Source organism: Acomys russatus, chromosome 4 (assembly GCF_903995435.1).
Source record: "Acomys russatus chromosome 4, mAcoRus1.1, whole genome shotgun sequence".
Classification (NCBI taxonomy): domain Eukaryota; kingdom Metazoa; phylum Chordata; class Mammalia; order Rodentia; family Muridae; genus Acomys; species Acomys russatus.
The window spans coordinates 57,666,099-57,690,675 of NC_067140.1; the positions used below are offsets into that span (position 1 = coordinate 57,666,099).

At 46.4% G+C, this 24,577-nt stretch overlaps 3 protein-coding genes across 4 annotated transcripts; 1 reads left to right on the forward strand and 2 right to left on the reverse strand.

The window, feature by feature from the left end:
- Window positions 1-916: 916 nt before the first annotated feature.
- On the reverse strand, window positions 917-6,151 carry Serinc4 (serine incorporator 4). The gene is made up of 12 exons (XM_051144499.1): window positions 5,791-6,151; window positions 5,266-5,442; window positions 4,955-5,133; window positions 4,521-4,600; window positions 4,182-4,275; window positions 2,893-3,104; window positions 2,582-2,677; window positions 2,359-2,485; window positions 1,956-2,028; window positions 1,503-1,551; window positions 1,225-1,375; window positions 917-1,043 (listed from the first exon to the last, which is right to left on the reverse strand). The coding sequence occupies exons 1-12, from the start codon at window positions 5,920-5,922 to the stop codon at window positions 917-919; spliced, it is 1,497 nt and encodes a 498-aa protein (XP_051000456.1). The 5' UTR covers window positions 5,923-6,151.
- Window positions 6,145-8,276, forward strand: Hypk (huntingtin interacting protein K). Of its 2 annotated transcripts, XM_051144497.1 has the most exons (4): window positions 6,145-6,620; window positions 6,972-7,027; window positions 7,798-7,849; window positions 7,986-8,276. In XM_051144497.1, exons 1-4 carry the CDS (start codon window positions 6,435-6,437, stop codon window positions 8,079-8,081), a joined length of 390 nt encoding a protein of 129 aa, XP_051000454.1. In that variant the 5' UTR covers window positions 6,145-6,434; the 3' UTR covers window positions 8,082-8,276. The 2 variants fall into 2 exon arrangements, with proteins under 2 accessions (XP_051000454.1, XP_051000455.1); XM_051144498.1 differs by lacking the exons at window positions 6,972-7,027; window positions 7,986-8,276 and having other exon boundaries at window positions 7,798-7,857.
- Window positions 8,277-12,861: 4,585 nt separating this feature from the next.
- Window positions 12,862-24,535, reverse strand: Mfap1 (microfibril associated protein 1). Its single transcript, XM_051144503.1, has 9 exons — window positions 24,327-24,535; window positions 22,429-22,648; window positions 21,215-21,344; window positions 20,752-20,939; window positions 18,114-18,222; window positions 17,498-17,658; window positions 15,351-15,510; window positions 13,162-13,251; window positions 12,862-13,076 (listed from the first exon to the last, which is right to left on the reverse strand). The coding sequence occupies exons 1-9, from the start codon at window positions 24,403-24,405 to the stop codon at window positions 12,894-12,896; spliced, it is 1,320 nt and encodes a 439-aa protein (XP_051000460.1). The 5' UTR covers window positions 24,406-24,535; the 3' UTR covers window positions 12,862-12,893.
- Window positions 24,536-24,577: the final 42 nt, after the last annotated feature.

The following is a 24,577-nucleotide window of genomic DNA, read 5'->3' on the forward strand; positions in this document are numbered from 1 at the left end:
TTTGTAGACGTCATAAGGGGAATATCACGGAAGAGGCCTTTATTTTACTATAGCAACCAGAAAAAGCACTCCAAGTTGTGTGGTACAGGAGCCCTCTAAGAACTATAGACTTCTGTGATTTTTAATCCCCCACTCAGACTTTGAACGCCAGCCATCCCTAGGGTGGTAGTGAGTGCCACAAGAAGGGAAGGATCTAACACTCTAACACCCAAGTTAAGTCTGTCTTCCTCATTCTTTGTTTGCTTGAAAGTTGGCCAAAAAAGAAAAAAAAGAAAAGAAAATCCTGCTGCTCACCAACTTCTGGTGGTCAGCTGCTCTCACATGGTCACATTCTCTTCTGTTCTGTCATTCCTCATGGAATGAAGCTGGTTTCTGTCTTCCGTTTCCTTTGACCTGAAGATCAGGATTGAAACCTGTGGTAGCCTCTGCTCCTTTCTTCTCGTGACCTGGTTTGTTTGGTGATTCTGGGCTGCTTCCATCCCTTTGCCCAGGGCCAAACCACTTGTTTCCTTTTGATTGCCAAGAGCAGACCCAAATCTTCACTCTCTGTTGGTCTTTGCCGGCCCCTAGCTCCAGCTCAGGAGGCAGGAAGGAGCTCATGCCACACTGCTGGGCTCAGCTAAGGCTCCCGAGGTTACTGGCTTGGGAGTTAGACTCTTTAGCTTGAATGAAGACTCTATTTGGTCACTTTTTTCAATTTAGATAGTGGAGCATTGAGCCTTGAGGGGTTGTAACTGCTCATTTGTCCTTGAGGTCCTGAGCTCAGCTGGATGGCTCCTGGAGCTAAAGATTAGGAACAAAATCTAAAGGGTCTTCCAGTTTGTTACTATACATGGGGAGCCAGTGTTGCCTTGGTAGTACCGATGCATGGCGGTGCTGGCTGACGATGCCAGGGTGTGGTGATTTGGAATGGGAACTAACAGAGTGGTGCTAGTAACAGCCCCAGATAGAGGAGTACACAGGCCCAGCATGAAGCGACTTTGACCCAGAAGGTAGCCCAGCTCCCCTTAGTGAAGGTCTTCTCCAGTTCTGCTCCCTCATAGCTGTGAAATTGAAGGCTGGTTAGAGAGGATGCAGGGCCGTAGCTTTTTGGACTTCCCTGCTACCCCCGGAACCATGCACATCTTTGTGTGTCTCTCCTAAAAACTTTTGGGATGGCCTTAAATTGTTTCCTTAAAATAGCTAGGTTTTTGGGAGAGTGTCTTATGTCTGCTTCCATCCTACCTGAACCAGTTGGTAAGGGTGACCATGACATAGAGTGAAGCAAGGAAGAAGGTGAAGTGGAAGGCAGAGTAGCTGTAGGACAGATGCTGGCTCTGCACCTGAGCAGCTGGAGAGGTCTCTTGGTCAGCTGGCCTGGCTCTGCTGCTTTGCCCTAAGGAGAAGTGCTGGTGAGAAGCAGGGTTGCTAAAACTTCGCTCCCCCCAACTCCTAGGAATGCTCTTGAGGTCTCTGGCACTTAACAGGGCTCAACCATTTCTTAGATTGCTCACTTGACTCACCATCCTCTGGTTCGACTGTTTTGGGGCAGCAGAAACAGAGTGAGGGCTTCTGTAAAACAAGGCAACGTGTTTTGAAGTGGCCTCAAGGCAATGTGAGGTACTAATTTAGACAATTTTCCCTTTGAAAAGATTGGCCTGGTGTAAGAAGTGGAGGCACACCTGGGTTCAAATTCTTGCTCCAGCGTATAACTGGCTATGCAAACTTTGGTAAGATGTTTAATCTTTTGTGCCTCAATTCCTCCATTTGTGAAATGGAGCAAATACCTACCTCACAGGGTTGTTGTGAGGATTAAATTAAACGATATTATGTATGTAAAGAATCTAGCACAGTACCTTGTGGGTACTCAATAAAAGGAAATAGCAGCTAGAATCTGAGCATTCTGGGTAGAGGTTGGTAGGATGCGTGTCTCTGTTCTGGGGGAGGGATACTGGGGCCTTCGAGCTCTTGCTCACCTGGAACTCATAATTGTAAACCTTGATGATCCACAAGGGTCCAAACAACTCGGCCAGATAGGAAGCCTCATTGCTGTGAAAGAAAGAGTTTTTTAATTTGGGGCTAAATAAGAAAGATTGGTGACATTTACTGCAAACTAGTCTGTTTTGGTATCCTTCCAGAGGGTATTGTGTGCCCAGAGGCCCCTAAAGTGTGAATTTTAAACTCAAGACATTCTCCCCTGCCCCCGTCATCTTATACAGATCATCTGACAAAGTGCTATTCTTAGAAATTGTCCCTGTTCGTGGGGAGCTTTTCTGGTTCTAGACTTGCTCTACAGTTTAAATAAAACGCAGCCCTGGACGTTCTCCTTCACTGAGGTCTGGGCATCTGCTCACACTTCCCGTTGGCACCTTTACTTACCAAGCAAAAAGCACACACGTATACATGATGCCTGCACTCAGCACTGCTGCCGAGGTAGCTGGTGTTTGCGGTTCCGGTTTATTCTGGCCAGGCAGGCACAAGGTGCGATTCTGTCCTTGAAAGGTTACTGTGGAGGGGGACAGAACAGGGTTAAGAACAAAGCTGGATATTTAGCAGGAACAAAAAGGTCCTCAGAACCAGCACTGGTAGTCTGGGTCCTCACTTGTGTCTGGAGGACGGCTGGAGAGTGCAGAGAAGGTCAGGTACATGATGTAGCAGCTGATGACAGAGGCTTGCAGAAGGCCAGAGTTTGGGTGCTCTAGGGAGAAGAGGTGTCGTTAGTTGACAGTGAATTTTCTCTACTTTCTGCCTCCACCTGCGCTTCTATCTTCCCCCATCCTTTGGGGAGAGTGTGGGAGAAGCAGCAGAGGTTCTTCCAGATAGTTGAGACTGGGAAGGCTAAGGACATTTGCTACAATATGCTAAAGGGACATACTACCCCCAAATGTGGGATGTTAAACCCCATATACCCACTGAGGCGGATGCAAGGTGCAATGGAGAGGAGAGAGAGGAGGCCACAGAAGCAAAGGTGCAGACTGAGTAACATCTTGTTGAGCAGGCAACCATCAGGGTGTGTGTAGTGGTGGAACAACAGCACAGCTCCCACACCTGCTATACTGTAGAATCCTAGGGTGGCCAGTAACACACCTAGGAACCAGTTACAGTCTTGGGCTGCGCCAGTCTGCCTAAAGAGAGGTGATTAAGGGTTTAGAACTCCAACCCATTATGCACTATTGCCTGTCTCCCCCGCAGACACAGATTAGTTAGCCCACTGGTCCACATAGTACATTCTTGATTTTTATTGATTGATTGCTGATACAGGATCTCAACCATATACTTCACTGTCTTTGAGCTCACTGTATTTCAAATTGGTCCTGAACCTTTGGCAGCCCTCCAGTCTCAGCGTCCTGAGTGTTGAGATTATGGGTATTTGTCACCATTTTTTAAAATACTTATTTTATTTTCACTTTTATTTATGGCATATACAGTGTTTTGCCAGCATGTATGCCTGCACGCTAGAAGAGGGCAACAGATTTCATTATAGATGGTTGCTGGGAATTGAACTCAGGACCTTTGGAAAAGCAGTGTTCTTAACCTTTGAGCCATCTCTCCAGCCTTTTGTCACCTTTGGTTGTTTCTTTTCTTTTTCTTTTTTTTTTTTGGACAGGGTCTGTCTGTGTAGCCTTGGCTGTCCTGGACTCCCTTTGCAGACTAGGCTGCCTTGAACTCACAGAGATCTGCCTGCCTCTGCCTCCCTAGTGCTGGGATTAAAGGTGTGTGTCACCATGCCCTGCTGTTTGCTACTTTTTTTTTTGAGACAGGGTTTCTCTGTGTAGCCTTGGCTGTCCTGGACTCACTTTGTAGACCAGGCTGGCCTCGAACTCACAGAGATCCGCCTGCCTCTGCCTCCCGAGTGTTGGGATTAAAGGCATGCGCCACCACCGCCCAGCTTTTGTCACCATTCTTGACTGCCTGCTTTCATTTAGTTTTAAAAGAGGCTAACCTGGAACTCCCTACCCTGCTTGTGGGTTGTTTTTGTGACATCTGTATCCTGTTGTGGCCTTGAACTCTTAGCTCTCCTGTTCCCACCTCCTCAGTGCTGGGATTACCAGTGAATGTCCTCATACTGGTTTCCTGAGCATTTGGTACTGTTCATTGGGAGGCCATGGAAGCAGTACCTGCTGTGGCCTTTGTCTAGCCTTTCTGTATCTAATGCCTGACAACCTCCTTGGAAGGAACCTTTACGGTTAGGTGCTCCTTACCAATTCTTGTTCCAGGAGTGGGCAAAAGCTGTGATAAGCACCAGCTGTAATAGGATGAATATGAAGCCTCCACAGATGCCAATGTAATGCCAGGCTGCAAGATAGGCACCATGGGCAACTTTTAGCTCTAGCTGGTCATGATGGGTCACTCGATCCCTCCACCCTCCTTTTGACTAAGAGCCCGTGTAGCCTAGTAGGTTTTAAACTCTCAATCCTGCTCCAGTCTCCTGAATGCTGGGATTACAGGTGTGTGTTATTATTTAAGCCCGGCTAGGAAGCTGTTAATAAGTAGGAAGTTGTCGCCTATACTTGCTGATCAGGGTGTAAGATAAAGAGTACCTGGGAAGAGATGCTCATCGGGGATGCAGAAGGCAACAGCACAGAGACCTAACAGGAACAACAGCTTGAGGCTCCAGAAGCTACTTATTGGGGGTAGAGAGAAAACCAGATTGAGGAGAAAAGGCAAAGGGAAAAAGAAAGGAAAAAAAAAAAAAAAAAAAAAAAAAAAGCACGCCAGGTGGGTGTAGTACAGGAGAGGTGGAACCAGCCTCAAATCCCATTGTAGTCCAAGTTCTATGCCAAAGTCACATCAGAACAACACTACACTTTACGAAAGGTTTGCTTATAACCATTGTTAACTTTCAGTATAGAGCACAGAGATTTATAAACTTGTTTTCTGTCTCTTTACAGTGCTCTTTCTTTATTCTGGAGTTTCCTTTAGCCAGCCTGTGTCTACTCCCCCTGTCCCATCCCTATTTAAAAATTACACAAACCTGTTATGCAGCTGTGCTCGAGGGCTGGTGGGGGAGTGGAGGCGGACTAGGAGCACAGCCTGCAGCAGGTGGAAGGTGGCAGTTCCTGCACATACTCGATACACGGCCCCAGAGCCACTGAGTACTGGACAGTCAGAGCTGCCAAACAGGTGGGCACACAGCACTGAGGGCATCTGGATCTGCAGGGAGTTTGGTGGTGAGAAAAGTCAGAGCAAGTAACAATGCATGGATAGGTCCCCGCTTTTCACTTTGCTCCCTGTTCCCGATCTTACAGGTTTCTTTGCCCCACTTTGCAGCCCTTGCCTACTTACCCCATGTGCTTTGCCCCAGACCCTTTCTACCACTGTCCTAGACAGCAGGAGACAGCAGATTGCAGAGGCCCCCACATGGAGAAGGATGTAGAGCAAGCGGCTACAAGTAGACTCTGAGAGAGAGGGCAACCTAGAGTGGCAGCGGCTGGTCCAAGAAACAGGCCCACAGCAGGACACCTGGGGATAGAGCAGATGCAGGAAACACGGTGGAGCTTTTCAGGGGGTGGTGGATACTATGTGGGGTTAACCAAAGATCAAGTTCCCAACCCTCGATCTTACAGTCCGGTTATGAGCTACTTAGGCTTGCCTTCCACTAAACACTAGTAAGATTTTCATTGCAAGAACTTTAAACTTCGTGTATGCTTGAATCACCTATTTCCCCCCAATGCTTTCCGGCTGGGAATGTGGAATGAGACGTTTACCAATTATTGAAGCAAAGAACCAGATTAGTCTCCTCAACTCCGAGTTTTTCAGCTATCTCTTGCTTACGGACATCTTCAAGTCTCTTCCCAAATGCCCTCTCACCTGATTGAAAGGAGTTTTCACGACAACATCGCTGGCTCCACTATGCTGCTGTGCAAGGCTTAGGGTGGTACCGCGCCCTGTGACGACTTCTGCACTTATCATTTGTGGCCCAGAGGTCAGATGTAGATCCATTACTGTTAAAGCTGATGGGGAACAGCAGCTTCTCAAGACTTTCGCCCATTGGGCACTTGCTTTGCTGGGCTAATCACTACGACAGCAGAATGGACTTAGCAGAAAATGAATACAGATCACCAGGAAGTGGTAAATGCAAATACCCTGGTGAAACAGGCTTCGTGTTCCAGATCATTTGGGCTGTTTTCTAAGATTAGGAGCATTTGCCCTATCTGGTTTGGGGATTAGGTACCGGTATTTTAATCGGTTTAGGATTAGCTGTCAACAGCCTTGGTTGGACAGAGTTGCGTGTGTGTGAGTGAAAGGATTGTTCTTAGGTGAAGAAGTAAGGTTATGCGTTAGGATGGTTGGTAGTGAGACTTTGCAGAAAACAAGCTCGAGGGGAAATCAAAAGCGAACTGCCGCCTTTGCTGAAGCTTCTGGAGACAGGCACAAAGGTGTGGTCCAGCGCCTGCCCCGCCCCTTATCTGGACGGAAGCTGAGGGTTGCCGGAAGTTGTGAAGCGGCAGCTTATGCGGCGGCGCGGTGAGATCAAAATGGCGACCGAGGGAGATGTGGAGCTGGAGTTAGAGACCGAGACCAGCGGCCCGGAGCGGCCTCCCGAGAAGCCACGGAAGCATGACAGTGGTGCTGCTGACTTGGAGCGGGTCACTGACTATGCGGAGGAGAAGGAGATCCAGAGTTCGAATCTGGAGACGGTGAGGTTGGCCGGGAGCTTGTAGGAGTGGGCTTGAGAATGGGGTGCGGGTGAAATGAAGCTGACTGGTTTGCTCGGTTCGGGGACCACAGATGGCGATAGTGGGATTTGGCAGTAGGTTGGGGCTAAGCGACAGCACTCACCCAGCCTGCGGCTTTCTTAACAATTGGATCGAGATTGGGCTGAAATGGATCTCAAGTGCACGGAATTAAGCGTGCACCTAATTTGGACCTGAAAACCAGTCATTGCCAATACTTGAACCACCAAGTGGTTTTTCACTTTTGGTATCTTGTTTTAGATCGGAAAATTTGGGTCGCACGGTTGTAGATAACTAGACTCGTGTTTCCTTCAGGCTATGTCAGTCATTGGAGACAGAAGGTCCAGGGAACAAAAGGCCAAACAGGAGCGGTAAGTTTAGAGCACACCGCCAGCGAGGCCGGTCCTCATTCTCCAGGTTAAATCTTCAGCCAGTTCCTGCACATCCATGGTTTATAACTTTGTTGTTAGTGGAAGGAAAGCCTCACATGTACCTTACTGTAAAACCTCGAGGAAAGGCTGGGCGGTGGTGGCTCATGCCTATAATCCCAGGATTTGAGAAGCAGAGGCAGGCGGATCTCTGTGAGTTCCAGAACAGTCGGTCTACAGAGTGAGTTTCAGAACAGACAAGGCTACACAGAGAAACCCTGCCTCAAAACAAACAAACAAAAACCCTCAGGGAAAGAGTGGAGGCCTTTAATTGTTTTTCTTTCTTTCGTTTTTGTTTTGTTTGTTTGGTTTTTTTTTTGTTTTTTTTGTTTTTCGAGACAGGGTTTCTCTGTGTACCCTTGGCTGTCCTGGACTCACTTTGTAGACCAGTCTGGCCTCTAACTCACAGCGATCCGCCTGCCTCTGCCTCCCGAGTGCTGGGATTAAACGCGTGCGCCACCACGCCCGGCTCTTCGTTTTTGTTTTTTGAGACAGGGTTTCTCTATGTAGCCTTGATTGTCCTGGACTCACTTGTCGACCAGGCTGGCCTTGAACTCACAAAGATCCACCTGCCTCTGCCTCCCCAGTAAGTGCTGGGATTAAAGGCGTGCGCCACCCGTTTACTGTATGTAGCTGGGAATGTTCCTTCTGAGAGCTTATCGCAGAGGTAGAGAATGAAGACAGGTGCATATGTACATTACATGTATTTGCAGGGAGAAGGAACTGGCGAAGGTCACCATCAAGAAGGAAGATCTGGAGTTGATAGTGAGTAGTAATGCTTTAATGGAGTCACTGGAGAAGTTGGTCCTAATTTGGGTTCCTGAAACAAGTGGAGCTAGTTTGTTGGCCCCGCTATGTCTGAGAAGAGGCATCAGTGACATGATTTATCCTTTTCTTGCAGATGACAGAGATGGAGATCTCTAGAGCAGCTGCAGAGAGGAGCTTGAGGGAACACATGGGCAATGTGGTGGAGGCTCTTATTGCCCTAACCAACTGATGATGTGCTTTTCAGACATTCTGGACTGATTTACTAAAATAAAGTGTTTTCTTCTTTTTTCCAGTTTTATCTTGGATCAAATGCATTATATATTCTATTTTGTTGTCAGTTTCTATTTTGGACCTTGATGAAACTGTATAAACAATCAATATAAAGAAGTACCAAATGTTCAAATATGGCTCTATTTTTATTACTCTTCTTTTGTATGTGTCTGTCTGGACACTTTGTCATAGTGTTCTTCGTGAGATCACAGTTCCACTACCTGTTAACACCAAGGCATCTCACCAGCCCTAGTGACAGAGTCTAGGTGGTAGTCATCTGACTAGCTCTTGGCAATAGAGAGTATATGTGGATCCTCTGCAAAATCCAAATGCATGTGTTTCTAGGATAGCTTACACACTTTTATTTTTCTCATATTTTCTTCCTATGTAAGCCCAGGCTGTTTTCAAACTCAGATCACCTCACTAATATCACTTGAGAGACGCAGCTTCAGCCGCCCTTTCCAACTCTCCAGGCTAGTTTATGAATACCAAAAGACTGTCTGCTACTTAGGGACTTTGAGTTACCAACCCCATTTATAACAATTGGAGTAAAAATTTAGGTTCTAGAGATGGGACTATCAAAATGATGGATCAAGACTGGAGAGATGGCTCAGTAAGTACCTGCCTCAAAGCAAAAGGGATCTGAATTTGGTTTCCTAGTAACTCCCTAAAAAACCTAGGAGTGGTGGGATGTTCTGTGACCCCAGCACTGGGGGTTGTGCTGAGACAGACAGTTGTGGAACTTCAAGCTTTGTGAGACTGTCCCAAAACTCAAAGATGACTGAGGCAATAACAGTAATGACCGTGACCTCGGAACTCCACAAGCCCACATATGGGCTCATGCACACACATACCCACAGTTTTTGAGTATTGTTTTTTACTTCCAGGATAGGATTTCTCTGTGTATCCTTGGCTGTCCTGGACCAGCTTTGTAGACCAGGCCAGCCTCTTCCTCCTGAGTACTGGATTAAAGGCATGTGTCGCCGCCGGCGCCGCCACCTGACTACTGGCTTGAATTTGTAATTTCTTTTCGCCATGGGATTGAGATGTAGCTGAAGCTGGACTAGAACTTGTGACCCTGCTGCCTCAGCTGTGTGTCCCATCTGGCTCCGTGCTTACCTTTATTTTTTAGTAATTACTTACACTTTTATGTAAGCTATGAGCAGTTTGTCAATAGCCTATGAACGGATCATTTATCTTTTTTTTTTTTTGACACAGGGTTTCTCTATAGACCTGGCTGCCCTAGAACTCAACTGTGTAGACCAGGATGGCCTCAAACTGCCTCTAAAGGAATGCACCACCATTGCCTGGTTATGTGTAGGCCGTGTAGAGGCTGTTTTAAGGACATGAAAGGATACTGTATTTTTGTTGTTTTTTGGTGATGCTAAGAGTAAAAGCTGGGGCCTTACCCATTCTTCCTAGGTCATGTACTCTACCACTATTGAGCTACACCTTTAATCTGGAGGCTATTTTTCATTATATTGTCCAGTCTTGTCTTGAATTTGGGGTGAAGCGATCCTCTTTCAGCTTCAAATTATTGGAACTAACAGACTAACAGTTAAGTACTACTGGCCCAGTCTGATTTATAGAGACAGGGTTTCTCTGTGTGTAGTCCTGGCTGGCCTCGAACTCAGAGATCCACCTGCCTCTGCCTACCAAGTGCTGGGATTAAAGGTGAGTTTACTTCTTCACCTCTCTTCTGACTTTTTATGTAATCAAGGAAAGTCATTCAGCTGATGACATTTCATTCTGTGCATGGTGGTTACAGTGACTATTACAAGGGCAAGCAGACTGAACTCCCGTATTGACAGCTGTGGGGTGCTACGCACAGCATTGGCTCGCGCTCACCTTACATGTGAGCTAAATAAAGACTAGTAGGAATGGGATTCAGTGTTCTACACAAGTCCACAATGTAGAGAACAAGGACAACTAAATACATAGACATTTGCTCATAAAATAAATCTGGGTGCTACTTACTGTTTAATATTTGAGTCTGTTCTTGAGATCAAAGGATGATCAAAACATGAATTGGCAAGAGCACGAGATATAATCTGGTTGAGTACTTGCCTGGCATATATAAGGACCTAGACTTAGTTGCCATTATGGTGGCAGGCACACAAGTTTTTGTTTGTTGTTTTTTTTTTTCCTGAAACTGGGTTTCTCTGTTAGCTCTGGCCCTCCTGGAACTCTGTAGACCTGTATGGCCTCAAACTCAAAGACCCACCTGCTTCTGCCTCCCTAGTGCTGGGATTAAAGGTGTATGCCACCACACCTGGCCCTTTTTTTTATTTTAATTTTTTTAAAGATTTATTTATTACATATACTGTGTTCTGCCTGCACATGTGTCTGCTCGCCAGAAGAGGGCACCAGATCTCATTATAGATGGTTGTAAGCCACCGTGTGTTGCTAGGAATTGAACTCAGGACCTCTGGAAGTGCAGACAGTGTTCTTAATCTCTCAGCCATCTCTCCAGCTTCTCCTTTTTTTTTTTTTAATAACTTATTTTCATTTTATGTGCATTTGTGTCTTGCCTGCATGTATGTCTGTGTGAGGGTGTCAGGTCTTGGAATTACAGAGTCCTGAGCTGCCATGTGGGTTACTAGAATTGTACCTTGCCCTCTGAAGAGCAAGCAGTGTTCCTAACCACTGAGCCATGGCTCCAGCCCCCCAGATTGGGTTTTCTACCTCCACATGGGTCTGTGGGATCAAATTTAATTTGCTAGACTTGCTGGCAGGGGTCTTTACCCCTGTCTTGCTGGCCCAGGATCTCAATTTCAAAGCCTGCCAGAGTAGAATTAGTGAGACCTTTCTTAAACACACACACACACACATATGCCAGGACCTGGGTTCAAATTCTAGTATAGGGAAAAGAGCTTTGCCTACTTCCCTGCTATATTTTATTTACGGTTTTATTTTTTGAGACAGTCTCATATAGTCCAAGTAGGCCTTGAATTATGTAGGTTAGGTTATTTTTTTTTGTTTTGTTTTTTGAGACAGGGTTTCTCTGTGTAGCCTTAGCTGTTCTAGATTCACTGTGTAGACCAGGCTGGCCTCCAACTCAAAGTGATCCGCCTGCCTCTGCCTCTCGAGTGCTGGGATTAAAGGCGTGCACCATCATGACAGGTGCCTCAACTCTTTATTTTTATTTTATTTTTTTGAGACAAGGCTTCTCTGGGCTGAAGAGATGGCTCAGAGGTTAAGGGCACTGCCTGCTCTTCCAAAGGTCTTGAGTTCAATTCCCAGCAACCACATGGTGGTTCACAACTATCTATGATGAGATTTGGTGCTTTCTTCTGGCGTGCAGATGTGCATGCAGGCAAAATACTGTATACTTAATAAATAAATCTTAAAAGAGAGACAAGGGTGGCTGGAGAGATGGCTCAGTGGTTAAGAGCACTGTCTGCTCTTCCAAAGGACTTGGGTTCAATTCTCAGCACCCACATGGCAGCTCACAACTGTCTGTTAACTCCAGTACCTGAGGATCCAACACCTTCACACTAATGAACATAAAATAAAATAAAATAAATTTTGAGAGAGAGACAGAGACAGAGACAAGGTTTCTCTGTATAGCCCTGGCTGTCCTGGAACTGGATCTATAGACCAGGGAGGCCTTGAACTCAGAAATCTACCTGTTTCTGCCTCCAGAGTTCAGGGATTATGCTATTAAGCCCAGGTTAGAAAACTAAACTCTTGATTTTCCTGTTTCTACTTCCCAAGTACTGGAGTTACAAGTGTGTGCCATTATGCCTAGCTATACTCTTCCCCCTCCCCCCGCCCCGCTTCAAAACAGGGCTTCTCTGTGTAGCCTTGGCTGTCCTGGACTCACTTTGTAGACCAGGCTGGCCTCGAACTCACAGAGATCCGCCTGCCTCTGCTTCCCGAGTGCTAGGATTAAAGGTGTGTGCCACCACCTCCCAGTTTGCCTAGCTATACTTTTAGTTACTAGTTTTGTTGTTGTTGTTTTTTAAAGAGTATTATTTATACAACATTCTACCCACGTATGTACCTGTGCGCCAGAAGAGGGCACTAGATCTTATTACAGATGGTTGTGAACCACCATGTGGTTATTGGGAGTTGAACTCAGGACCTTTGGAAGAACACACTGTGCTCTTAACCTCTAAACCATCTCTCTGGATCTTTTTCCTTTTCTTTTGAGACAGGGTCCACTATGCAGTTCTGGCTGGCTTTGAACAAGAGATCTACATGGGTCTCTTCCTTTGAGTGCTGGGATTAAAACCATGTGCCACCATACCCAGCCTCTGTTTACTGGGTTGTCAGATTATACATTTTGTTTCCAACAATATAGTAAAAGAGTATTGTTTCTGGTGTGGTTCCCCATGCCCCTCTCTTACACATACATAGATCAAAAAGTATATTTACTTAGAAAAGTAGATTCAACACCTCAAATACAAAACCCGGTTGGGCTGAGCTTGGCCTTCCTGATAGCCTCCTCGTAGCCATCCTCACATGTCCACACATCCGATCCAGGTTAAGGTGCTGGGAAACAAACTCAAAACAGTCCCAAGTCAATATGGGAAGCCACTGGAGAGAAACCTAAGATTTCTCAGAAATGGTTTTAAGTGGGAAGCCTCTAATCCTACCTGGTTAGTGCTTCTTTGTGGTTTCTCAGTATGAGTCCAAACCTTTCCCAAAGCACCTTCAAACACAAGTTATGGCAGCAAGTCCAGAAGGCTCTATACAAGAACTATGTTAAAGAATATTGAGGACCAGATTCCCCTTGTGTCCCACAGCTGGAATAAGCAGTCAAAGCCTAAGTGGTTTTCCTCTTCTTTGCGGATGGCCGTTCAAATACATCTCGTACCCCAGCTGCCTTCTGTTTGAAGAACTTTGTGTTCTGGGCACTCTCTTGGCCCCATGCAGAGTCAAAGGAAGTGGTATCTTGATCCACAAGGTGTGTGTACTTGGTACGACCAGACCGTCCAAAATTCTTGACCTGAAAGAAGATGGATGGTTACAACACCAAACACCTCATGCCTGAGCCCCCACCCAATCTGCTCTGTTTCTGAGAACCCCCATACCTGCATGACTTTTGGAAGAATGGTTTTGTTGAAATGGTCCTCCAGAGTAGGTGCACTAAAATCTCTCTTGTAGACTTCCTCATCCTCATCCTGTGGAAGAGAATCTTATCAGTCTGTTTTAATTCCAATTTATGCAAACCAAATAAAGAACACAAAGGATCCAGAGGGTGGTGAGCTTTTCTTCAAGAGCTGTGTCTGGCTAGGGAGACAGTGTTTTTCTCATACTGTTGCGTGTCTGCTCCTGCACTCACTGTGCTCATTCCATGCAGCTTCAGCTGTGTATGCCCAAGTCTCTAATCCTTTTGAATGGATACCTTTACTTGGACACTGTATTAGAGCTTGAAATACAGTGAGTGAAAACCATCCTCATGTGTCCAAGTCAGCTTCTCTCCCTGGTTTTACTTTTTCTAAGTAGGAACATCACTCTCTCAGTGGTCTAGATCATGATTTTTGAGTATCTCCTGTACTCTCATTTACTACATCCTAGAACTAACCACCTAGACTGTAGACTTTCTTTCCTTAAAAAATTTACAAGTTACTTTATGGGTGTTTTGTCTGTATGTATCTGTGTGCACCATGTGTGTGCCTGGTGACCACTGAGGCCAAAAGAGGGTTCACGTGAGGTCTCCTGGAAGATTAGCCCGTGTTCTAACCACTGAGCCATCTCTCTAGCCCTCACACCAACATTTCTAAAATGCAACTCTTATATTTATGCCTTGAAAAAATGTCATTGGAGCCAGGCACTGTGGTGCATGCCTATAATCCCAGCACTTGGGAGGCAGAGGCAAGTAGATCTGTGTTCTTTGTTGTTTAAAGGCAGGATCTAGTGCCTGGTGCAGTGCCTATGCCTTTAATCCTAGGAAAGGTGGAGGCATGTAGATTTCTGGGAGTTTAAGAGGAAGTTTGGTGGAACTTGATAGATAAGGCTGGAACCTTGGCCTCTCAATTCTCCATTTTCTGCCGCCTAGGTTCTGTGATTACAGGGATGCACCGCCTTGTCTGGCAAATCTTCTCTTTGTGGTTAGGGATTGAATATCCGCACACTCTACACAACACTCTGCTAAAACAAACTATAATCCTAGCTCCAGGTGTCTTTTCAATCTTTTATGACATGTAATGGCTGCCTTTTCAAAATCCTTACAGAACTTTCATCAACTCAATATGAAGACCAGGCTGGCCTCAAACTCACAGAGATCTACCTGCTTCTGCCTCTGCTGGCATTAAAGGCAAGTGCCACCACATATGGCCTAGTTTAACAATTTCTGAATTTTAATTTACTTTTTTCTAAAATAATTTAACCTCAAAGGTTATTTTATTCTTTATCTAGATGAGGAGAGCTTGTTCTTTGAGACAGGGTTTCTCTGTGTAACACTGGCTGTCCTATACTCACTTTGTAGACCAGTCTGACCTTGAACTCACAGCGATCCGCCTGCCTCCACCTCCAGAGTGCTGAGATTAAAGATGTGCGCCACCACACCCGGCGGAGAGCTTGCTTTTCATATACATGTAATACATTTGGCTATAAAAAGATTTCTAAGGGTTTGGCGGACCTAATTAGTGGAGTATACAGACCACAGCGTCATTTTCTTCATGTTGCTCAGCAGCTTTTTGAGAGCTGACTTGACAACAAAGCAGTTAATGGGTTCTGGCTGCTTCCTTTTGTTAATGCTTTTTGCTGTGTCCAGATTCTTCAGAGGCAAAAAGCAATGCATTCTCACTCTAGGGGAAAAGAACTCAAAGGGGTTTGGGCTGACTATGCACTAGATAACTACAAATGTGGCCCAACACAAAACTGTAAACCACCATTTTAAGTATCTTACTGAGACTTCTTTTTGGGTAGCTTTCTTTTTTTCAGACCAGGCTGGCCTTGAACTCACAAAGATCCACCTGCCTCTGCCTCCTGAGTGCTGGGGTTACATATTTTTGGTTTTTGAGACAAGGTTTCTCTGTGTAGCCCTGGCTGTCCTGGAACTCACTCTGTAGACCAGGCTGGCATTGAATGCAGAGATTTGCCTGCCTCTGCCTTCCAAGCGCTGAGATTAAAGGCATGCGCCACCACCATCTGGCCTTTTTGGGTAACTTAATTATGAGGTTCTTAGTGTATAGATGACAATATCAAGAGGCTGCATATGCTTGTATGTTACTCCTACTGTCTAGGTGTCTAGTTTTTTGACCCCTCTTGCACTTACCATGAAGAAGGCACCCCGGTGATAATATTTTTGCAAAAACTTGTATTTGCCTTTAACAGCTTTGTTGGTAATGACTTTGCCATTTGCCCGAAGTTCAGCCCGCCTTTCTTCCTCAGTCAGGTTTCGCATGCGTTCGATTTCTGCTTTCTCCTTTTCAAGCCTATCCAGAGAGCAACAGTATTAGTATTTTTTCAAATTCAGAAAGCCCAAATATCTAAATATAACTGTCCCATCTTCTTTCAGCGTTATCCGCTTTTCCATACTTCCTTCATTCACAGCAGGCCCCATATGTGGCTGGCCTGCACCTCTCCACACACGCCCTGTCTCCCAGCTGCTGCTGTTACAGACAGGCTCTTGCTGCTATACCCCACTGCAGATTTAGTTCTTGTCTCTGATGGTTACAAGTCAAGATCAGAAGTCCAATAAACAAAAATATGAGTCAGTCTTCATTATTATGTTTGCCCAGACTCTAAATGTCCCAAAGTTGACTCAGCCTTTCTAGACATATTAATACTACTTAATTTTACAAAACTAATTCCGTCTTCCCTGAAATACATTAGCTTCTAAAACAAAAATAGGACGAATTCAAAATAACTGCTAAGACTTAGCTCATAATCCTTCATAAGCATACTGTAATCCATATAGCACAGGTCACAAATTAAGGATTATCAACATTAAGTGAGTTTTATTTTATTTTTTGGTTTTTTTTTTCAGGAAAGGTTTTCTCTGTGTAGCCTTGGCTGTTTTGGACTTGCTTTGTAGGCCAGGCTGGCCTCAAATACACAGTGATCTGCCTGCCTCTGCCTCCCTAAGTGCTGGGATTAAAGGTGTACGCTACCACGCCTGGCTGTACAGTGGATTTTAAGCCTTATTCTGGGGAGAAAGGAAGGCCACATCCTCTTTTGAAGTCTAACACAAGGGTTGGAGATGAGGCTCAGTGCAGATAAGGCTCAGTGCGTGAAGCCCTGGGTCCTATTTCTAGCAACATAGAAACCTGGGCACGGGCCCACACATGCGTATAACTAGCACTCAGGAGGCACAGTCACAGGGGCAGAGGCTCAAGATTTTTTTTTGGTTTCTGAGACAGGGTTTCTCTGTGTAGTCTTGGCTGTCCTGCACTCCCTTTGTAGCTCAGGCCTGCCTCTGCCTTCTCTGCTGGGATTAAAGCTGTGCGCCACCACACCTGCCTACAACACTCTTTTTTCCCCCTTGGTTTTTTCTGAGACAGGGTTTCTCTGTGTAGCTTTGGCTGTCCTGGACTAGCTTTGTGGACCAGGCTAGTCTCGAACTCACAGTGATCTGCCTGCCTCTGCCTCCCAAGTGCTGGGATTAAAGGCGTGTGCCACCCGCTCATCCCCCTGCCTGCACCCCTCCCCCACCGTAAAAGACTATTTATTTATTATGTATACAGCATTCTGCCCACACGCCAGAAGAGGGCACCAGATCTCATTGTAGATGGTTGTGGGCCAACATGTGGTTGCTTAGAATTGAACTCAGGACCTTTGGAAGAGCAGTCAGTGCTCTTAACCATCTCTTCAGCCCTTCAGAACACTGTTTTAAAAAACAACGAAAGTCAAAGAGTAACTCCAGCTATAGGGAATGTGATGCCCCTTACTCTGGATTCCACAGGCAACTACACTCACACAAGTACATACCCACACACATCTGCACACATAGACACATAATTGAAAAATCTCAAGCCTGGCATGGTGCCTCACACCTTTAAGCCCAGCACTCAGGAGGCAGAGGCAGGTGGATCTCTGTGAGTTTTAGGCCAGTTTAGACTACACCGTGAGGTCTAGGCCAGCCAAGGACCCTGCCTCAAAGAAGATGCACGAAGAAAAAAGAAAAAAGAAGAGGAAAATAGCAACTAAGGAGAAATGCAACATCTAGCTCAAAAGCCAGCACCAACTGTGAGACGCGCCAGAGAAGGGCTTGTGTCAGTCCTCCAGCCTGAGGGATCATACAGGTGAGCCACGGAGCCTACTAGAGGAACTGCTTGGTCAACCTCCACAATTGAGAAAAACACAGAACTGTCACCACACAAGAAAACAGCAATTGTTGTGTTTAGCAGGAAACTAAAGGGGTCTTGCTGTTCACAGATAAAGTGTTTGAGGCGTCAAGCCTAAGCCCATCCCATTACTCACGCTTCCCGGTCTTCTCTGTCCCTTTTGATTCTTTTGAGCTCTCGGACTTTCCATGCCTCATATTCCTCCTCGTCGTTTTCATCGTCAGTGTTGAGTGCATCTAGGGCGGCGAGGGAGCGCTTGTTCTCCTCCAGCTCTTTCTTGGTCTCTTCTTCCACAATCTGTGTGAGGAAAACAACTGAGCTAGTGGACCTCACCCCTGGTGTAGCGTCTAGTGGACCTCACCTCTCCTGTAGCGTCTAGTGAACCTCACCTCTCCTGTAGCGTCTAGTGGACCTCACCTCTCCTGTAGTGTCTAGTGGACCTCACCTCTCCTGTAGCGTCTAGTGGACCTCACCCCTGCTGTAGCGTCTAGTGAACCTCACCTCTCCTGTAGCGTCTAGTGGACCTCACCCCTCCTGTAGCGTCTAGTGGACCTCACCCCTGCTGTAGCGTCTAGTGGACCTCACCTCTCCTGTAGCGTCTAGTGGACCTCACCCCTCCTGTAGCGTCTAGTGGGCCTCACCCCTCCTGTAGCGTCTAGTGGACCTCACCCCTCCTGTAGCATCTAGTGGACCTCACCCCTCCTGTAGCGTCCCCACACAGACCCTGCACCAGCCCTGGCCACCCCTGGCACCTTCAGTGTGTACTTCCGCCGCTCCTCAGCCATGCGTTTTGCTTCCTGCTCTAGTTCCTTCTGTTTCAGCGCTTCAGCTTCGCGTTCTTGAACTGTCACGCGGTCCTTCCTGCATCACAGAGCTCCTGTTAATTTCCCATAGTCCTTAGAGGGAAACTGTGTTCCTCTAGACCTATTCCTGTCCAAGTGAGACAAAGGCCAAACCAGGAAGCATCTCAGCTCTACTTTTCCCCAAGTACCAGGACCAAATCTAGACCTTGAGGCAGGTTAAACATGTGATATTCCTAGCCCCTTTCAGTTATTTTTTGAGACAGGGTTTCATTCATAGGCCTGGCTGGCCTCAGCTCCCTGTGTGGAACTCAGATCTACCTGCCTCTGCCTGAGTATAGGCGTTAATGGAGTGCCACTGCTATCCCATGTCCAGCTCGCTTTCTTAATGCTTACAAAGGCCAGCACAGGGCACAGCATGCCCTGGAACTGAAGTTACAGGTGGCTATTAGTTGTCATGTGGGTGTTGGGAAGTGAACCTGGAAGACAGCTAGTGGCCTTCACTGCTGAGCCATCTTTCTAGCCACCTTATTTGTTGTTTTTTTGACAAAATGCCCCCTGAGTGCTGGGATTAAAGTATGTGCCACCATGCCCAGCTCTTGACAAGACTTTTATGTAGCCTGGCTAGCCTCAAACTCATGGCAATTCTCTTGCCTCACCCTTCCAGAATGTTAGGATTAAAATGAATTTCCACAATGCCTAGCTAGGCAAGTAGTCTATCAACTGAGCTGTTTCCTCTATCCCTAAATGCAGCATGGCTTCTTCTCCTTCTGGTAATGGCGCGGTAGCATATGCCTGTAATTCCAGCAGGTGAGGCAGAGGCAGGTGAATCTCTGTGAGTTTGAGGCCAGCCTGGTCTACAAAGTGAGTCCAGGACAGCAAAGGGCTACCTAGAGAAACTGTCTCGAAAAACCAAAAAACCAACAAACAAAACCCCCCTGTGTTTGGATGTCTTGCCCACATGAATGTCTGTGTACTGAGTGCATGCCTGGTACCCACGGAGGCCAGAAGAGGACATCAAACTCCCTGGGGCTGGAGTACAAGCCACTGTATGGCTCCTGGGTATTCAACCCAGGTCTTTTGGAAGAGCAACCAGAGGTACTAATTTCGGAGCCATCTCTCCATATTATTATTGACTGTATTATGTATTATGTATACATGATGGTGAAAGTTAGAGAACAACTTTTGGGAATTGATTTCCTTTTCTACTATGTGGGTACTGGAGATTAAAATTAGGCATCAGGCTTGTCACCAAGTAAGTATCTTTACCCACTGAACCATCTTGCTGGTCCCACAAAGTGACACTATATTGTCCAACCTGGCTTTAAATTGTATCCTCTTCCTTCAGCCTCTTGAACAGCTGGGACTACAGGGCTATATCACCAGGCCTGGTTCATCCTAGGTGTTTTTGTTGTTTTGAGGCAGAGTCTCATGTAGCCTCTGTAAGCCTCACATAGGCATTTTACCGAGCCATCTTCTCACCCTCCAAAGCAGTCCTTGAGCTTTGTTATACAGTCAGGCTGGCTTAGAACATTGGCGTGTTTTGAGATAGTATTCTATGTACTATTGCCAAATACCAGGGTTACAGGAGTATGCCACAATGCCCAGGTTCATCCCGGCCTTTGCAGCACCAGAGTTCCCTAATCATTGGTAATTAACTACTCAACAGGGTTCTGCTGGGTTGACTATAAGTAGCAGGATTCTTAGGTATTAGGAAGAAAACACATTTGTTTTACAAGCTTAATTTTGTTTTTAAAACATGATTTTCCCTGGAGATGTGTTAAAGCACTTTCCTAGCATATGCATGGGTTTCATCTCTAGGACCACTAAAATAAAACAGAACCTCATCAGCATGGTGGCACACGCGTGTAAGCTGAGCATTTAGGAGGCTGAGGCAAAAGGAGCCCAAGTCTGAAACCAGCTTAGGCATCACAGTGGATTTCAGGCTAGCTTAGGCCGCACAGCAAGAGTGTCTCAAAACACAAACACACTCACCCTGATTACCTTTAGGTGGATGTGTGGGTTTTAATTTGAGAGGGGGATGTGCAAACATGCTCGGGCTTTCTGCTAATATCCAGCTACTTCTCAGCACCTTTGCCACAGTGCTAAGGCACTGAGAAGACCATCGCAGGCAACGGCGGGAAACGGACCCTTTGTTGCTAGACCCAGAACAGAAGCACACGGATTCTGTCCTGGTCAACTATTTGCCCTTCCTCTGCTGAGACTGAACCCACACCCTTGTGCACACCAGGCACACACGGATCACTGACCTATATCACCAGTTTCTTTCCTTTTTTTGGATTTTCGAGACAGAGTTTCTCTATGTAATAGCCCTGGCTGCCCTGGACTTGCTTTGTAGACCAGGCTGGCCTCTGAACTCAGAGATCCACCTGCCTCTACCTCCCGAGTGCGCCAGCATGCCTGGCTTTTTGGCAGTCTCTTTTTTATAGAATCAGAGTTTTCCTAAGCTGTCCACCTGTCTTGAGTTCCTTCTGTAGCTCAGCTGTCCTTGAACTAGCAACCCGCCTGGCTCAGCCTACTGAGTAGCTGGGAATGTAGGCCTGGCTTAGCAGGTCTGGCAGATACTTACTTTCGAATGAAGACAGGCTTAAGTCGAGGCTCCATTTCATCTTCACTGTCTGTGTACTCCTCATACTCAGACTCCGACTCTGACTCCTCCCCGGAGCGTCCTTCATCTTCCACTTCCATGACCTCCATCTCTTCGTTCTTCCTCTCCTGTGCTCGCTGACGCATCATGCCGCGCCGCCGCTCTATTTCCTACCGAGGCACAGAGCTAGTCAGCTACTCAAAAGGCCGGTTTCAAGTCTGAACTCAGGGCTCTGTGTACACCAAGTCTAAGTCAAGCTACTGAGCCCCAGCATAGCTTTTCTGACTTCAACAGATTAAAGAAAGTCTGACATTAGTAATCACGATTTCATTTTCAGTCTTATCCCCAACAAATAAAAAACACAATCAAAGTTTGGCCAAAAGTAGCAAAGCTTGTGCCTTTATAGTCCCAACAAATGAGCACTGGTCCCACTTTCCCCTCTTACCTCATCATCAATTTCTTCCTCCTCTTCCTCACTGCTGTCTTCTCGTTCCATGCGCCATGCGTCCCCCTCTGCTTCTGAGTCACTTTCTCCTACTACTTCAGGTTCCACTATTTTCCGGTGTCGAGCCAATCTAAAGAGCAGAATTTCCAAGTGTACTATTAATGCCAAAATAATTAAGGGAACGGCCACCACATGTGCTTGGCTGCAGAGTGTCCCCACTGTCTTGCTCGAGCTCAGGCTGGCCTGCAGCATGCACTGTAGTCCACTATGGCAATCCTCCAGCTTCAGCCTTGCCAGTGCTGGGATAACAGGCGGGAATTATCACACTGAGCATCTGTTTTGGTGTTGTTTTGTTTTTGAGACAGGGTAGCCCTATGTAGCCCTGCTTTCCCAGAACTCAATCTGTAGACAAGGCTAGCCTCAAACTCACAGAAATCTGCCTTCCTCTGCCTCCTGAGTGCTGGGATTAAAACTGTGCTCTACCACTGCCCTACTCACATTGAGTAGTCTTGGAAAAACTAGCACTTGGGAGGCAGAAGAAGGCAGATCTCTGTGAGTTCAAGGCCATCACGGTCTACAAAATGAGCCCAGGACAGCCAGGGCTACACAGAGAAACTCTGTCTCAAAAACAAACAAACAAACCCCCAAAAATGGAAAAACTAAGTTCAGATTCAAGAAACTAAAACAGTTAACAATAACTATATCTCAAAAAGTCATAAGGAATGATATTGCTACCTATCTCTGTGTAGGTTTCTCTGTGTGGCTTTGGCTGTCCTGGACTTGCTTTGTAGACCAGGCTGGCCTAGAACTCACAGTGATCTACCTGCCTCTGCCTCCCAAGTGCTGAGATTAAAGGCGTGCGCCACCAGGCCCGGCTCCAGTTTTTCAAATCTTATGACACATTTTTATAGTAAAAAGACTCCCTGCAACAGACCAGCAAATGCTTTTCTCTATTACCTTTATCAGAGAATTAGTCATTAGGCCTGGAAGCTCCATGCTGGCTACATGACTTTGGTCATTCCCTAACTCCCTGCTGCTTTGGCTCCTCGCCTGCAATAGAGCAGTACCAGTCTTATAAGACATGCTACAGACGGCAAGAACTAGCAATGTAACTTTTAGGGGACAGTATATATGGCACACAGTAAGCACAAGTATTAGCTACTAGCATCTCCATGAGAGGTCTCAGCTCAGAAAACCCTAATTCCAGTCATTACCTCTCTTCCACATCTTCACTGATGCGGTTCTGTAGACGCCGGAGTCGGGGGTCACTGGATGAATCCTCCTCCTGTTCCTCAGGCTCTGCTTCTTGTTCCTTAGCTTTCTTAATGAACTGAAATTCTTCGTCCTCTTCATCTGAGGACTCCATAGGGGCATAATCTGGCCTCTTTCCAGACACATAACGTTTTACCTTCACCTTTTCCATTGAAATCTCACCTGGACAAGAAGGAGAACGGCAGTTCAGCATCCCCATCCCCAGTGCTCTTCAGCTCCTGGCCTTTGCGGACAGACCCTGAATGCATGATCCAACTACACAGTCACCTGTCAGCTCTTTCCCATAGGTACTAGAGAAGACATTTTGCAATAGCAACCCTGAGCCATCAGGAGGGACCATGGGGACTGGAGAGATGGCTCAGAGGTTAAGAGCCCAGGCTGTTCTTTCAGAGGTCCTGAGTTCAATCCCCAGCAACCACATGGTAGGTCATTGACACCTATGGTGCGATCTGGTGCCCTCTTCTGTAATGCAGGTGAACATGCAGGCAGAATACTGTATAAATAATAAATAATTTTTTTTAAATAAATAAATCTTAAAAAAAAAAAAAAAAAAGAGCGACCTTGGGGACAATGAAGTAGGGCGATGTGAGCAGCAGTGAGAGTGCAGGAAAATTCACCTATAAATTCATACTTCGTCATCTCAACAATGCCCTTAGAAGTGACTTAAATGTGACCGTCCCTGTAGGCTCAGATGTCTGAACACTTGGTTCCCGTTGGTGGCGCTGTTTGGGTAGATTTAGGAGGCGCAGCCTTGCAAAGGGAAGGATGTCCTTAGTGTTAGCTTTGAGGTCTCAGAGCTATGTACCATTCCTACAGCAGTGCCTGTGTGCTCCTGTGTGTCTCACCCCACTTCATGCTAGCGCTTCTTCAAGATGTGAGCCCTCCGCTCTCAGCTTCTGCCGCCGTGCCTTGCGCCACCGTCAGTGATGCCAGTCCTCTGGAACCACATGCCCAGGTAAAACTCTGTTTTTATAAACTGCTTTGGTGTTTTATCACAGTAACAGAAAAGTAACAAACAAGCCGGGCATGGTGGAGCACGACTTTAATCCCAGCACTCGGGAGGCAGAGGCAGGCGGATCGCTGTGAGTTCAAGGCCAGGGCTATTACACAGAGAAACCCTGTCTCAAAAAACAAACAAACAAAAACCCCCAAAACCAAACCAACCCAAACAAACAACTCCCAGTGACCAGAATGAGGCTACAAACTAATCAAATTACCTCATAGCATGAGGAAAAACCCTTTTAATCAAACTGGGCAAATCAAAGGTAACTTTGGGCATACAGGCACACACACACACACACACACACACACACACACACACACACATCTCTAGCTCACTTTTTTAAAACGTATCTTTTATTTATTTGTTTTTACTGTTTTGGTTGTGAGCCTAACCTTTAACGGCTGAGTCATATCTGCAGCCCTATTTATTATTATTTAGTGTGTAGATATGTTCACGAGTGCAGGTGCCCGCAGAGGCCAGAGGTGTCAGATCTCCCTGGACTTGGGGTTAAGGTTGGTTTTTGAGTCTCTTAACGTGGGTGCTGGCAATTGAACTCGGGTCCTCAGGAAAAGTAGTAAGTGCTCGTAACTGCTGAGCCACCTCTCCAGCCTCCTTTATTTTTATTTTTTTACTTTTTTGAGGGAAGATTTCACTAAATCGATCAGAGAGATGCAAATGGATCCTGCATCCCCCAATCTGTAGGCCACATGAAGGGTGAGAATTTAGGTGGAACGGAGAAGGTCTTAATGGGGCTGGTATCGCCGGCCTAAGGCAGGTTTGAGAGATACTAAGGGTGAAAGCAGTAAAGATCCGACCAGAGGGGAGGGGAGCCAGTACCTTTCTCATTGCGAACTGGGACGGCCCCAGCCGTAGACTGAATGGGCGGCTGTTTCATGAGTGCGCTTGGGACCGACATGGTGACGGCTGCGGCGGAGACTCCCAAAACTTGATTGAATCCCAACAGCGAAAACCAAGGGACAGAACACCGCTTCCCAACTAGCGTCTCCGGACACTGCTGCGCGACTGACAGAAACGACTTCCGGCAGAGCTAGAGGAACCGGAAATCTACAAGCGGAGGATTGTGGGAT